The sequence below is a fragment of the Odocoileus virginianus genome, chromosome 21 (genome assembly GCF_023699985.2).
Source record: "Odocoileus virginianus isolate 20LAN1187 ecotype Illinois chromosome 21, Ovbor_1.2, whole genome shotgun sequence".
In the NCBI taxonomy this organism is placed as follows: Eukaryota; Metazoa; Chordata; class Mammalia; order Artiodactyla; family Cervidae; genus Odocoileus; species Odocoileus virginianus.
Window position 1 is genome coordinate 33775108 of NC_069694.1, and position 15924 is coordinate 33791031.

At 36.4% G+C, this 15924-nt stretch overlaps 1 protein-coding gene across 11 annotated transcripts in view; it reads left to right on the forward strand.

Annotated features, from left to right (window-relative positions):
• The window catches only part of PDLIM5 (PDZ and LIM domain 5), a 231114-nt gene that overhangs the window by 146101 nt on the left and 69089 nt on the right, over window positions 1–15924 (forward strand). For 7 of the 11 annotated variants that reach the window (XM_070452156.1, XM_070452155.1, XM_020906817.2 and 4 more), the window contains 3 exons: window positions 198–215; window positions 527–699; window positions 1072–1108. In XM_070452156.1, coding sequence (XP_070308257.1) covers window positions 198–215; window positions 527–699; window positions 1072–1108 — 228 coding nt within the window. Of the gene's footprint in view, window positions 1–197; window positions 216–526; window positions 700–1071; window positions 1109–1646; window positions 2796–15924 lie in introns of those variants that run through there. The other 4 variants (XM_020906809.2, XM_020906814.2, XM_020906712.2 and 1 more) reach the window with 2 other exon arrangements.

The following is a 15924-nucleotide window of genomic DNA, read 5'->3' on the forward strand; positions in this document are numbered from 1 at the left end:
ATTTAACCATGCTTGGGAATATAATTCATATCTGTTTGTTAGCCAGAGGATGGATAATACAAGTAATTTTGAATTGTTTGATTATAATTACTGTGGACTTTGCAATTTCTTATTATTTTCCTTCTTTTCTTATTCTGTTCTTTTCCTTTTCTTCATGTTGGAAATCTCTTCTGCTGCCTTCTTCTGTCAATTAAAAGGAAAATCCCACCCAAACGGTAACCTTTCCGTTAAATAGACATTTATACTATAATTTTATGTTATCATATAAGTACCTTTTTTTTAAACTTAAAAAGCCTAGTATACTTTTTAAAAGGATGCTTTTTTTAAAGAAAAAAATGTGAGTATACCTGAAAGTCAGACATGACTGAGCACACACACATGTGTCACACATACTTGAAAAAAGCAAAATATACAAAAGGAATATTGAGGCTTAAATGTATAACTTGTAAATAATATGGGAGAGGATATTTTAGCCTTAATTTAATTTAAAATATTTTAATGTTTTTTTTTTCTTTCTTAACCCTAGCCCACCAAGAAAACACATTATGGATCGTAATACTGAGTTTTATCACATACCTACTCACAGCGATGCCAGCAAGAAGAGACTGATTGAGGATACTGAAGACTGGCGTCCGAGAACTGGAACGACTCAGTCTCGTTCTTTCCGAATCCTTGCCCAGATCACTGGAACTGAACATCGTAAGTAAATAGCTAGGGATTCTAATGGATGAATATTTTTTTGCCACGGAGAGTAGCATTTAGACTGCTGGACAGTAGTCTAACTGGACAGTTACTGGAAAATAGTAATATTCCTGAAACAGTTTGCTTTTAAATTATGCCTAGTGAGACTGTAAATAGTGGTACTATAAATAAGCAACCAGCCCAGAAGAGTTACGTTAAAAAAGTACAGAAATATTAATAGTTGTAGTACTGACTATAATACAGTCAATAACAGTATAGTGAATTTTTTAGTGGCTCTGGTAACTTAACCGTTTGGTATTAATTGATAAAGGTAATTGCTTAAAAGTTAAAAAAGCTAACTGACATTGGACATTGCTTATTTTATTTCAGTTAAAGAGTCTGAAGCTGATAATACAAAGAAGGCAAAGTAAGTGGTCCATTTTTTTGTGAATTGAATGCTTTCCTTTCATGAATGGTCTCTGTTTTTGTTTTTCACCTTTTCAAGGGAATAGTATGGCATTTTGTCTACAACTAGGGGCTTAACTTGGGTGCCATTTTTGGTACTTAAATACATGATTTAGAGGTTTTTAATTTAGTTGATAATGTCTGCATTTTTTGTCTGCGGCCTGTTTTCTTCAGTATCGAAGTAAGTGGGCAGAAGGGTGTATTTGGGGGTGCTTTGCTAACACTGCAGATCTCTGTGAATGAGTTCATGTGTCTTGCAGTTGCTTTATTTGGGGAACAAAGATTGAAGTTTCCAAGAGGGCTCTATAGATTAATTTCCATATTTCTAAAAATGCTCTACCCTTAAAATCTTTGCTATTAAATCAAACAGCTCTGTGAGATTAAGCTTTTAGAAGGCATGTTTTCTGCATGGTGATCTAAATGTAGAAACTTCTCTTTCTCTTTCTTACAACTCTTCTATCAATCTCTTTTTCTTTTTTCTTTTCTTTTTATTTCCACAGGGAAAAGATACCCCTTCACGTCTTTAGTCCCAAATACACAAAATTACGTGACTGGCACCATGAAGTTTCAGCACGTGCTCTTAACGTACAGTGATTTCTGAGGCTTGCCCCCCCTTCCCCCAGCAGGCAGCACATACCTTTTCATTCACTTGTTCTTTTTGTCCAACTTCTTAGCCAAATCTGTATTAAATTTGCCTTATGAGAGAAAAAATAGAACCTTTCTATACTTTTCTAACCATTTCCTGCTGTTTCAAAAACGAGGAGGATGAACATGTTTTGTGCTATTTGGTAGCCCACAAATGTTAAACCAAGAAAGAACAGTAAGGAGCTAGATTGATTCAATGGATTTACTTGTGTTTTTATTGTTTTTATGGGAGTAACCTTGGAAACGGAGTTCTTTTTGTAAGTGAAGTTGGGTTGGTTGGTTGAAGCAGAGGTGGATGAGCGAATAATGTCCTTGTGTAATTGGGAAAATACTTTCTTTATGTTATTACATTTCCCAAGGTTACTTTTAAGTTCATTATTATGTAATGTTCAAAGTGGGTTGTAAACGCTTCTAAGTAAGCAAATACAGAGGCAAGATAAAATAGAAATGACTTTATTAGAATAGAGTTTGTTATAATTTGGATATGTTTTAAAGGAAGAGCTATTGAGGATGGCTGTCTGAAGAGCAGGAGGCCCAGATTTGGCTCCTAAAAAAGGAAAGAAGAGAATTCGGCCCCTATTTGCAGTGGGGAAATAAACTGCTCTTTTGGTTTGGTTAGTTTAAAAATCCTATTTTCTACCAAAGCAAGTATCTCTAAACTGGTGGATACATTTAGGGTATAAACAACTTCTAGGTATTAACTAGTAACATGTAGACAAGATAGCTTTGTTTTATTTCTGAAACAGGGTAAATGAACATAAAATAAATTGCAACATGAATGATTCTTTAAGTGACATGAGAGAAATAGTTTACTTAGTGATATAAATAATTGTGCGTTGTTGCTCTTTCTAGGAATCTTTGTTTTGGGAGATACATGCAAGCTAAATATCTGACCAGAAATGCTTTCTATCTTGTAATATAATGTATTATATATTAGATTAAATTCAATAATGAATGCGTTTTGAAGTTTGGAAAAGTATTGTAATAAAGTTGCCTTTAACTTAGCTTTGTATTTGTTTTCTGTTTCCTTGAAATTAGTAACAAACTGTCTAAGACTTTATAGTACCACTTGGGTAAAATAAATATTTCTCTTAATATTTAATTTGGAATATGTTTTTTTAATTTTGTGAGATTGCTAAAATGTGAGCAGAGAATATGACAAAGATACATATTTTTTCTGTGCATTGTTACATTATTTTATATATCTTCTGTGAGAAAAAACATAAGAATAGGTTGGGACAAAACATAGAATTAGGCTTTGTGTGAAAATTATTACTGAAGCATCTTTGTCTTCAATCAAGGTTCCATTTTTATTTTCCCTGATTTTCTTGATTTTAATGTCATTGTAGGATAGGGAAACTGCCTCATAATTTGGAGAAACTAACATTAATTTCCATTAGTGATTACTGTTTAAAATTTGGCATGCCAAATGTGTTTTTAAAAATAATACTAGGATTTATCTGTGTTCACTTGTACTACAATACTTTTCTTTCTTTTAATTGTATCAGTTCTTCAGATACTGCTTTTGATTTTATGTTTCTGACATCAGTCCTGGTTGCTACTATGTCTCTGGCCTCTATAAGAAAACCTATTTTCTTAAACCAAGTTTTCATATACCCTATAATTCTTCACTAATCTCAGGAGATGATGCTTGAAAAAAAATCAAGTTCTCATGAAAATAAATGGTCTTGGCTAGAGTAAACATGGTATCTTACAAGAATCAGATTTCTAGAATAGACTTCAGAGTTGAGAGAAAGCTACTAGAAAGAGAGTTTTAGGTAAATAAAATAATTTTTCCTTAATAAAAAGAACATATGTATGTAAAATCATATAACTTGAAATACATGCCACTGAAAACTAGAGTTTTAATATCATACCTAATTAAAAATAAAATAACGTCTCATTGAAACCATAGATTTAGATAAATGGAATGATCCATGAGTATGCGGGTACATGTTCAGCCAGGATCGCAAAGGACATTCTGTTTGACCCTGTCAGAGGTTGAATTCCTGTGCTCAGTTAATCTCCTGGGACATCTTATATTCCAACCTTAAAAGCTAGCCAAAAATTATAAAAACGTCTTGCAAAAATATTGTTGTAAGTCTAGTGACCTAATTTATAGCTTGTTTTTGTTTGCCTCTCTTCAACAGACTTTCTTTATCAACAGGCTTGTTTTTCATGTAAAATTGGAAATGTTACTCTTAAGAATTTTCACCATTTTTTTCTTTTAATATTTTAACAGCCAGAAGTTAGAATGACTCCCACATAGTCAATCTTTTTTTTTTTTTTGTTACCTTGAAAAACAATTATTTGTGGAAACAGAAACCTACTCATTTTGTACATTCTTATGCCCTTTAGAAAAACCCAGATAAAAACAGTCCTAGAGAGCTTGTCTAATAAAAGTTGTGATGTTTAAAGTTTTCTTTTATTCATGTTTTTGTTTTTCAGAAATGTAGGACGAATTTATTTCCCCAAATAATTTTGCAATTGTTGTAGTTGCCACTGTACATTTAAAATATTATAAATTGTAAATATTTATTTGTTGCCTACTTTCATTCTTTCACATGAGTAGTTACTGAATGCTTGAGTTCCGAGAACTGCTATGTGCTAGGGATTCAGGAGTAAATAGCAGATAAATATGTCAACAAGATCATCTGTGATAATTGAGTTACCAAGATAGTAGGTTAATATAAAGGAAATCTGGTTTAGGCAGGGTGGGATCACTTAAATTGTGTGGATGGACAGGGGAGTCTGGCAAAGAGTTGGACATGACTTGAGCGCCTTATCACATGTGTACACATTGAGGAGATGACCTTAATGGCATTGCATGAGGGAGAAAAACGGGTCAACCAGGTGATTTTATGACTTGGGATGAGTGCTCAAGACAGAGGAAACAAATGTGAGAACCCCCGAGTGGGAGGAAGCATAGGAAGTATACAAAACAGAAAGAACAGTGTGGCCAGAATGTGGTATGTGACGGGGGAAGCATGATACAAAACATAACTCTTAATCCATATAGACAAATAAATTATGTTCCCAATACTGTCCACAGCATTTTAAATGGGAAGTTTAAAGGTGATTAACATACCTGAACACTTTCAAGTAAAATTAGAAAATGAAGAATCAGGGAGGTAATCAACTTTCTAAATAAAGTTTATACCACATAGTTATTGCCAGCCCTGATCAGTGTAACGCATTTCGCACTGAGATCTATTGAAGATGAAAAAAGGGCGACATTAATGTATATTGTAACATATTTGTAGGGAACAGAATGCCCCAGAACACACATAAAATCACTTAAAAACAAAACTTTTATGTATAGAAATGTGGCATATAATGCTCTGTGCATAATTTAGTGATGAATTTGACAGTTTAGTCCTCTGTAAAAAAAACTCTTGGTTTTCACATACCACTGCAACTGCAAACATCCTTTGTTCCAAGCCTTCCTGGAGCTGCCCACCTGCAGTGAAGTGATGGAGGGAGGGTGGGGAGGAAGCCTGGCCCTTGCAGCGCCGGTAGGGCCGAACTGGAGGGTCCGTGCTAGCCCTGTTACATCTCAGGGTGAACCTCGCTTATATCTGTTCTCTTCAGTGTGATTCTGGTCCTCACCTTCTCATCGTTCATTCTGGGACACTTCTCATCGTTCATTCTGGGACACTCTCATTGCTTCTCCTTACATCTCAGATCAGATTACAAACACCATTTAGGGAAATCGTTAGTGAAAGATCAGTTTAGGGCAGCCTGAAACGTGTGGAATTCAAAAGAAAGATATGTTTACTTTTCTTTGCCTTGAGGAAAGGATGTCTATTTGCCAATTGCATCAGAAATACCCTGGGAGTAATAAGTAGGCAAAGGTATTTCTATTATAGATAACTTTTATTTCCTACCTTGGTGTTTGTAGTGTTTTATTTTTTATCCTTGAAATAAAGCAGGTTTACTGGCAAAAAAAAAGGGAGAAAGTAATCAGATGTAATCAGGGCTATAGGAATGAATTAATGAAATAAGCTTCAAAACAAAAAAAGATTAACTCTGAATAAACGTTATAAGATCTGGTAATTAATAAACAGTACTTAATAAATATTTAACATTATAATTTTCCATATGGAACATTTTAGAATCAAATGTATCAGCCACATAATACATTTTATTTGAACACTTCTGCTGTTTCCTTTACGTCTTTAAAGTGTGAAAGTGAAAGTTGCTCGGTCGTGTTCGACTCTTTGCGACCCCATGGATTATACAGTCCATGGAGTTCTCTAGGCCAGAATACTGGAGTGGGTAGCCTTCCCTTCTCCAAGGGATCTTCCCAACCCGAGGATCGAACCCAAGTCTCCCGCATTACAGGCAGATTCTTTACCAGCTGAGCCACAAGGGACATCTTTAAAAATTTACCTCTAATTCTTCTCTCCTGGGAGGGATACTGCAGCTGAGTGGCCTTTGGAAATGTATGGAATAAACAGAGATTTCACAAGGACAGGAGGGTGCTGCTGGGGGCCAAGGGAAGAAGAGTCTTCTAGTGCTCTGAATAATTCCACAGAACCAAGTATCATCTTCCCAAAAGACCAGTGGAATGCCCCTGAGAATGGTGGGGCCGAGTACAAATGCTTCTCTTCCAAGATCTGCTTATTCTACCTGCCGCTCTAGCCACAGGTTCTAACCCACAGTGCCCCACCCCCACCCCACTTCCTTTTCTAATTTGTGTTATAGATATTTGTCTACATATCCTACATCTCCAACTAGAATTTGAGCTCCTTGAATACAAAAGTCTTAATGAAACATAAATTGAAGGGAAAAGGCATTCTAATAGGCATGCTATTTCCTCCTAGACATTTATACATAAATGTATATATAAATATAAATATTTAAGTATATAAATGTAGTTGTTCTTTGAACAGTGTAGGGGGATGGGGTGCCAACCTCCTGAACATTCAAAAATACACATATAACTTTACAATCAGTCCTCCTTTTCTGAGGTTCTGCATTCTTGGATTCAGCCAAGATGGATTGGGTAGTACTACAGTATGTATTATTAGATTAAAAAAAAAAAGTCCACTTGTAAGTGGACCAGTGCAGTTCAGATTCATGTGTTCAAGGGTCATCTGTATATAAATATACAAATTCTATTTGCAAGTATGTGTTTGCAGTGTAAACTTCATCTCTAGTAAACTACTTTAGTCAGCTGAGGCTGCCATAACCAGATAACCAGACTTAAACAACAGAAATTAATTTTCTCACGGTATTTTTTTCTTTTTATTTATTTTTAAATTTTTTATTTATTTATTTTTCATTTATTTTTATTAGTTGGAGGCTAATTACTTTACAATATTGTAGTGGTTTTTGCCATACATTGACATGAATCAGCCATGGATTTACATGTGTTCCCCATCCTGAACCCCCCTCCCACCTCTCTCCCCATCCCATCCCTCTGTGTCATCCTAGTACACCAGCCCTGAGCCCTTGTCTCATGCATCCAACCTGGACTGGCAATCTGTTTCACACTTGATAATATATATGTTTCAATGCTATTTTCACAGATCATCCCACCCGCTCCTTCTCCCATAGAGTCCAATAGTCTGTTCTATACATCTGTGCCTCCTTTTCTGTCTTGCATATAGGGTTATCGTTACCTTCTCACAGTTTTAAAAGCTAGACGTCCAAGACTGAGGTGCTCGCAGGGTAGCTTTCTGATGAGGCATGCCATGTCTGGCTGAAAGCTGGCCTGCTTGCCTCTGTGTCCTCACACGGCCTTTCCTCTGTGGACTAGCAAAAAGCGCGAGCTATGGGTGCCTGTCTCTTGTGTTCCTTTAAGGACACCGTCGTCTTGGATTAGAACCTCAACCGTTATGACCTCATTTAACCTTAAATACCTCCTTATAAACCCTGTCTCAAAAATACTGTTGCATTAGGTGTTAGGGCTTCAACATGAATTTAGAGGAAGGATGCAATTCTAGAGTCACTGACTTAGACCCAGTTGGAAGTACTGTTGTTACCTCTGTTGTGGGGCCTCCTTTTCTGATTGGGATGCTAAGTGTTTGTCTCTATGTCCTATATCCATAACTAGAGTGTAAGCTCCTTGAACACAAGCTTTTTATGTTCTTCACCACCCCCATATTTGGCTCTAATTAGCACTTACTAATGGTACCAATTATATATAATTGCATATTTCTCCAATTCTCTGTTCAGTTTTAGAGAAATTGTTTGCAACAGGTTTTACATAACTTTTAATTGAGTGAAAATTCAGAATAAGGTTAAAGCTTCATAAAAATATCAAGGAATTAATATCTATAGTGAGGATAAGGGAGAGCCATACCTAAGCTGCTTGGAAGGGGAATTGTTTTGCTGTGGGCAATCTAACTGGCAAAAGTTGATGCTCTTCCCTTGCTATTATCTGTTGAATAGTTGTGGAAGATATTAAATAAGCATTTGTTTGTTAATCCATGTTCCCTTCTGGTTTTGGTCTGTTTTAGCATGAATAACTCCATGACTCCTGTGAGGTGATAATACATGACTAATGTTAGAAATAGGCATGTGAAATGCTTAGTGCTCTGATTGGAAAAGCCAACAGAAATTTTATCATTACTAAGGAAATGTTTCAAGATAAAAGTATAATCTAAAACACTGATTAAAAAAAAAACAGCCTCCATATTATCAGATGTTCTGAAAGCTGATATTAATATGTGGCTGACCATAATAGAGAATTATTGAAGGCCATAGAAAATTTTATTTAAAGTTAATTATTTTGGAAACATATATACCTAAAGTGCATTGTGTCAAGCACCATACAAAGGGTGATTTTTCTTGACTCAATATTTTCTCAGTTTCTACTATATGTAGTAAAATATTTATCTAATAATTTTAAGTTTTTTATGCATGTATAGAAGATCCCCTGCAGAAGGGAATGGCTACCTACTTCATTATTCTTGCCTGGAGAACTCCATGGACAGAGGAGCCTGCCAGGCTATAGTCCATGGAGTTGTAAAGATTCCAACATGAGTGAGCGACTAATACTTTCACTTTCATAAGTCTATATAAATTAGTATAAAGTAGTATTTTGAGGGCTTCCCTCCTAGCTCAGTCGGTGAAGTATCTGCCTGCAGTGCAGGAGACCCAGGTTCTATTCCTGGATCAGGAAGAACCCTTGGAGAAGATAATGGCAACCCACTCTAGTATTTTTGCCTGGAGAATCCCATGGACAAAGGAGCCAGGTTAGGCTACAGTCCATGGGGTCGCAAGAGTCAGACAGGACTTAGCAACTAAACCACCAAACCACCACCAAAGTAGTATTTTAGTTTAACAAAAAAGATTTCTAAAATTATCATGACCAAAACATACTTTAATTAGTCTTTGTTTTTTCTTTCTCTCTTGTTCAGGTAATGGTGGGTTCTGATTTTTCACAGATTATGGTGAAGAATTAATGTGTGATGTAGTTTCCCAATTTTCAGACCTAAATGTCCTCACAGAGGGAAGAGTGACTGCCTCTCCCTTTAGCTAGAAAACAGTTCAAACTCTAGTCACCAGTTACATTACACAAAACTGAAGTGGTCAGGTGGGAAAAACAATCTTCTAGGCTGTCCCTTAGCGCTAACTAATGTCCCTGTGATTTTCAGTTGAAGGGCATCAGAGCAGATGTTACTTGAACCGAAACCTGTCACTTTTGTACATTCACTGAACATTTAGACAGCAGAACCTACATAAGTTTTTCCAAACATGCTCATTTTACAACAGATTTTTAAAACATTTTAGGTTGTTCACAGATATTCACAGGATACACATAAAACAGATTTTTTAAAATTTATTTATTTATTTAGCCTCTCGGCTTGTGTTCACTGTCCGGGATTGAACCCGGGCCCTCGGCAGTGAAAGTGTAGAAATAGATTAATGAAGAAACACATTTTGCTAACCTGTGCATGTCTTCATTATTGCTGTTTACACAGATATACTAGACTCTGTTGTATATTCTTATTAGGACATGTGTCATTTGAGTAAATTACCTAAAATTATTATTTAAAAGCTTACACAAAGAAATTAGGAATCATTTCCTTGGCTTATAATCTCACATGTTTTCATGAGGTCAAAATCAGGTTTTCCCCAAAACACAGAACACAAAGACTTTCACAGCACAGTCTAATTTTTAAAAGCAAAAATAGAACATTAATAACCAGATAGAATTGCTTAGCTGATAATGTTATCATACACATTCCTGCAAAGTATTGTGTTAACCTGGAAAAAAAGACCACAGGTTCAAAAATGGGTATATAACCAAATAGAAATTATTGTCTATTGCAAAACATGGGATGTTTGTAATTTATCTCTTTTCATTTTCTACTGGTTGAGGCTCAGACAGTAAGGAACCCGCCTGCCATGCGGGAGACCCGGCTTCGACCCCTGGGTCAGGAAGATCCCCTGGAGGAGGGCATGGCAACCCACTCCTAGTATTCTTGCCTGGAGAATCCCATGGACAGAGGAACCTGGCGGGCTACAGTCCGTGGGGTTGCAAAGAGTCGGACATGACTGAATGACTAAGCACAGCACAGCACACTGGTATACTGGTTTGATGACTATAATGTAAAAGTCGCCATCTATTGAACATAAGTAATTACTACACTTGAGCTCCTTGTGAGAAAAGCATGTTAGTGAAGCAAGAAACATAGTTCCTATATACTCTGTTTTTACACAGATTGTTTAATTTTCTGTTTAATTATGGAAATACTTGGATACTTTTTCCAAGTTTTACTATGAAGACTAGTATTTATGAAGTTGTTTCATGAAAATCAGTGCTCGTAATAAGCAAGCATTGACTTTCAAAGTACAGAATATGCACTAAGTTCTTTAGAAGTTTTATCAGACTAGCAGTGCTTCTGTTATGATGCTGTTTAGATAAATTCTTTTCTCTTAACCTTAAATAGTTCAAAATTATTTTATTGAATTAAACAAGAAAATAAAAGGAACTTATTTTCTTAACTAAAACTCAGTGTTGAAGACACTTCCTACAGCTTACTTTTTTTAATTCAAAGAAAATTATAATTTAAAAAGATGAATTGGGGGTAATTAGAATAGTCTTCTCCCTGATGGAAGACTTAATTTTCTATCTTTGACTGCCATTCAGTTTTACATGCTTCCATCACATGGAAAGTTTCAAAACCCCAAGTTTTTCTACCTTTATGTGAAGGTATGTTTATTATGATGGTGAAGTGAAAGTCGCTTAGTCATGTCTGACTCTTTGTGACCCCATGGACTATACATATACAGTCCCTGGAGTTCTCCAGACCAGAATACTGAAGTGGGTAGCCATTCCCTTCTCCAGGGGATCTTCCCAACCCAGGATCAAACCTAGGTCTCCCACATTGCAAGCAGATTCTTTACTGTCTCTACCGCCAGGGAAGCCCAAGAATACTGGAATGGGTATGTGTTAGTCACTCAGTTGTGTCCAACTCTTTGTGACCCAGTGGACTGTGGCCTGCCAGGCTTCTCTGCCATGGAATTCTCCAAGGAAGACTATTGGAATGGGTAGCCTAGCACTTCTGCAGTGGATCTTTGTGACCCAGAAATCAAACTGGTGTCTCCTGCATTGCAGGCAGATTCTTTACCAGCTGAGCTACCGGGGATTTTATAAAAGGAAATTGAAATAATTTGTTGCATAGTATAGCATAAAACATTTGATAGGTATGGACATTCAGATGTCTTAATTTTCTTCTTCCTAGTCAAATTAAAGAACTCTGTTTTCAAGTTACATTATTCTTATGAGCAGTCTTAATTATCTATATTTTCTTTGTTGTATTTCTCTATTTTTATATTAACAGGTATACATTGGGTGCTGCTTCTTTGTGCAATTTTGATACGTGTTCATCTCCCAAATACATCTAATCAAATGCTTCTGAAGAGTCTAGTCATTTCTTTGAAGTTATGTTCAAGCTAGGACAACACCTCATCAGTTTTTGAGTTCGTGTTACATATGTATTTTATCTTTTCACATATTTATTACCCTAATATCCTAATAGTTCTAGGATAGGAAAAAATGTTTGAGGATAAATTTCTGAAAGATTTTCATGGCTTCAGGTAGTTGTATATCACTGTTCAGATAATGGGTAAACTAGAAGTTTTGATACAAAGAAGCAAGACTTTTAAGCGAACGTGGTGTACTGAGACTTATCCTTTGCTTACAACAATGGAATCAAATATCTCTTGTTAATATCATCAGATCTCTTAGCAGTGATACAAGTAGGGATATTGAGGCAGTACCACATGCATGTTAAGAAAATGTACATACACATAATAGTCATTTAAATGTGAAAGATAAAACAACCAGACAGTGTTAATTTAAAAGATTAAAAAAAGTAAAAAATATATATACATAAGATGTTGTCAATGATTATTATTAAAATAATAAATGCTGGTTGTTGAAAGATATTAACAGGCAAACAAAAATCACTCAAACCCAGAAATAAACACTGAAGAAGTTTACGTTTATTTACCTTCTGGAGAAGATTGAAGCCCAGGTAGAAAGTTTTTCTTAATGTACTCCCTAAAATGGGCTTAAAACTCAGCATTCAAAAAACTAAGGTCATGGCACCATCACTTCATGGCATGTAGATGGGGAGACAATGGAAACAGGGACAGACTTTTTTCTTGGGCTCCCAAATCACTGCAGATAGTGAATGCAGTCATGAAGGGTAAAAGTCACTTGCTCCTTGGAAGAAAAGCTGTGACAAACCTAGACAGCACATCAAAAAGCAGAGGCATGACATTACTGACAAAGGTCTGTCTAGTCAAACCTATGGTTCTTCCAGTAGTCATGTATGCATGTGAGAGTCGGACCATAAGAAAGGCTGAGCGCCAAAGAATTGATGCTTTTGAACTGTGGTATGGTGTTGGAGAAGACTCTTGAGAGTCCCTTGGACTGCAAGGAAATCCAACCAGTCCATCCTAAAGGAAATCAGTCCTGAATATTCATTGCAAGGACTGATGCTGAAGCTGAAGCGCCAATACTTCAGCTGCCTGATGTGAAGAGCTGATTGATTTAGAAAAGACCCTGTTGCTGGGAAAGATTGAAGGCAGGAGGAGAAGGGGACAACAGAGGATGAGATGGTTGGATGGCATCACTGACTCAATGGACATGAGATTGAGCACGCTCCAGGAGATGGTGAAGGACAGGGAAGCCTGGCATGCTGCAGTCCATGGGGGACACAAAGAGCTGGACACATCTGAGTGACTGAACAACAAATAGGCTATAAATCACTGAGAGAAAAAGACTAAGTATTTAGAGAACTTATAGCTGAGATTTGCTCAGTAATACAATTTTTTTTTTTTTAAAGTCTGGAGAATGGAGAAGAAAGTAGAAGACTGGGAACAGAAAATATGGTGCTAGGTTTTAAAAAGGAAAAAGATCAGCTTCTAAACTATAAATTAGTTTGAACTCGAGGTCACTTGAAAAAAAAAAAAAGGCCCTGAAAACATTCTTAAAAACCATCTAGTGGGCACTGAGACGAGGAGTGCAGGATTGCCATGACCCAGAATTAAATTCTAAAGAAACAGATCACACCCAGCTAACGCATTTTGGATAGATTGGGGGAGATCTTAATTTTAACAGTTATCAAAAGCTTTTATAATCCCCTTGAATTTACTGATAAAATGAGGCTAATGATTATCAAGTAGATTCATAACAGGTTGAAGGAGTTTAATGAAAGGACAGTGTTTGGAGATGAGTCAGTGGCTTGGATGAAGACCCCTTCTACAGTTGACTGCCTTAATTTGTAGCTAATATGAAGCAGGAAGGTATAGCAAGTATGTTTCATAACCAGATCCTCCTCAATAATATATTGGCCATGTAGGAAGAGGGACCAAATCTAGATTTTTTTTAAAAAAAGAAAGGAAAGAAATTTGATATGGTTATGTACAGTTTAGATCAAATCATCTGCTCTTCTTGAACACATTGGGAGGAGTGGGATAAAGTTATCAAAAACAAATATCTGAAAAACTAGGGATTTTGGAGGAAAATGAACCCAATATGAGTTTGTCATGTCACATGGCCTCTAAAATTATAAGCAAGTAAGAGTTCTGTGTTAGTAAACTCTCATGTGCATATTATGTGTAATGTTTATTGTGTTTAGTCTTTGACAGTTATATAGCTAACCCCAACAAAATAACTGAAAAATCATGGGACATGTAAGCGGTCTTTGGGTCCGAGGCAATTATATACGTGCTTGATTTTAGCTGATAATATGAGCTAGTTCCTTGGCCGAAACCCGTAGCTCCAATCTTCCACACTCTCCCTTAGTCTCAGGCCTCCTAGATGGCTGTGGAAATTGATAAGCAACTGAGTAAAGAACTAGTAAGGGGCCAGAGCATTTATTGCCTTGTGTATAACATTAAGGGATTTAGATTTTTATCACAAATAAGAAACCAAATACAGGATTTTAATCATGGGAGTAACATCTAATGTCAGTTTTTAAAAGATCATTCTGAATACTATGGAAACTTAATTATAAAGGAGAAATAATGAAAACAGAAGGCTAGTTCTGTGTATTTTCTTAATTCAGGCAAGAGATGATAGTCACTCAGGCCATGAAAGTGCTAATAGAGCTGTAGAGAGTTGAACTGGTTTATATTTTAGAAGAAGAACTGGCAGGAGTTTAGAAATAAGGGGGGTTGTTGATGGATAATGGAAAATTGCTGAGTCACTGAATTTGGTAAGCATTAATTCCATTGATAAAAGTCAGTGAAATTGACAAATCAACTCAGTACAGTCAGGAAGCTAAGGGGGGTCAAAATGTAGAGGAGTGAGTTGGGAAAAAGCGTGTTTAAAATACAGATTTTAGACACGTTAGACTTGCTGATGAAAAAGTAAAGGTTATGAATTCTGGAGTGCATGGTTGCAGCATTCCAGGTCTGTGACCTAACTGTAGAGGGATTATCACTGAACTGAAGAAGTTAAAGAATGTAGCGGTCTGATTATGCAGTGATTCAGCGTGATAACATCGAAGTCATCAGGAAGATTATTGGAATAGGGTAAAGCCAACAGTGAGGAGGGTTAAGGCGAGACAGTGACTAGGTGTGGAGTCAGCGGTGTAGTCTGGCCCAGGCCCCAAAGCACTTGGCATGTTGCAGGATCAAAGATGACTGCTGGTAGGAACAGTAAGAAGAAGGACACTTGCTCCATCTCTAGGTTTATAAACTTACGCAGTATGAGAAAAAAGGGACCTCTGAGGGACAGCAAGGGAGATCTAGAATGGCAGAGGGTTTGTGAGGCCTGAGAGGTGTGGGAAATGGATCAGATTAGGAGACATAAAACAGTAAAGGAAAAAGAGTTCAGAAGATGATGGGTGGATGACTCAATGGGTAGTATTTGTGGCAGGTAAATAGAGACGGGAAGTATGATGGACTTGATCCTTGTGGTCTGTTACAGAAAAGTGGACATTAGACCATAGATTCCATGAGAACAGGAAATTACAGTGGGCAGCATGTATGGTGTGAAATGGGACTTCAAATAAGATTTTGTTGTTGAATGAATAAATGGATGCAATGAATGATTGAATGGGAGAGCTCAGGATGTGTGATCCAGAATATTTAGCCTGAGAGCATGTGGTCAGTGGCTTTTGTTCTCTAATGCTGGAAGAACATTCTTGCTGGACATGGGGTGGTGTAGTGACTTTCCCAAGATACCTGGCTTCTCCAAGGACTCACACTGGGTGGCTGTTGGACACGGCATTCAGAAAGATTTATTTATATTTTCAAATAGGTAACAGATTGACTCAACACTATAGAATGATACATTATTTTAATCTGAATTTGGAAAAATACTTTCATCATAAATTCTTTTTATAATATTAGGATTACATTACAACTACAAAGTGACAGATTTTTGCCCCATACAAGAAACTGTTCCTAACTATATAGTAGAAATCAATGAAATCACTAATCGGAATGATTCAGTGATGAAATTGATGATGCACAGTGAGAGGAGCTAAGGTTAGTGCGAAGTACCCTGCTGTTAGTGAGGGAGATGGACTTTCATCAGGAATAGTTACAAGTGATCTTTAAGTTGGTATTATACCTTAAAATCTTTATATTGTATTGGTATTTTTATAGACATAGTGTAAATATATACTCATTCTTTATCTATGTTATCTTTAGACC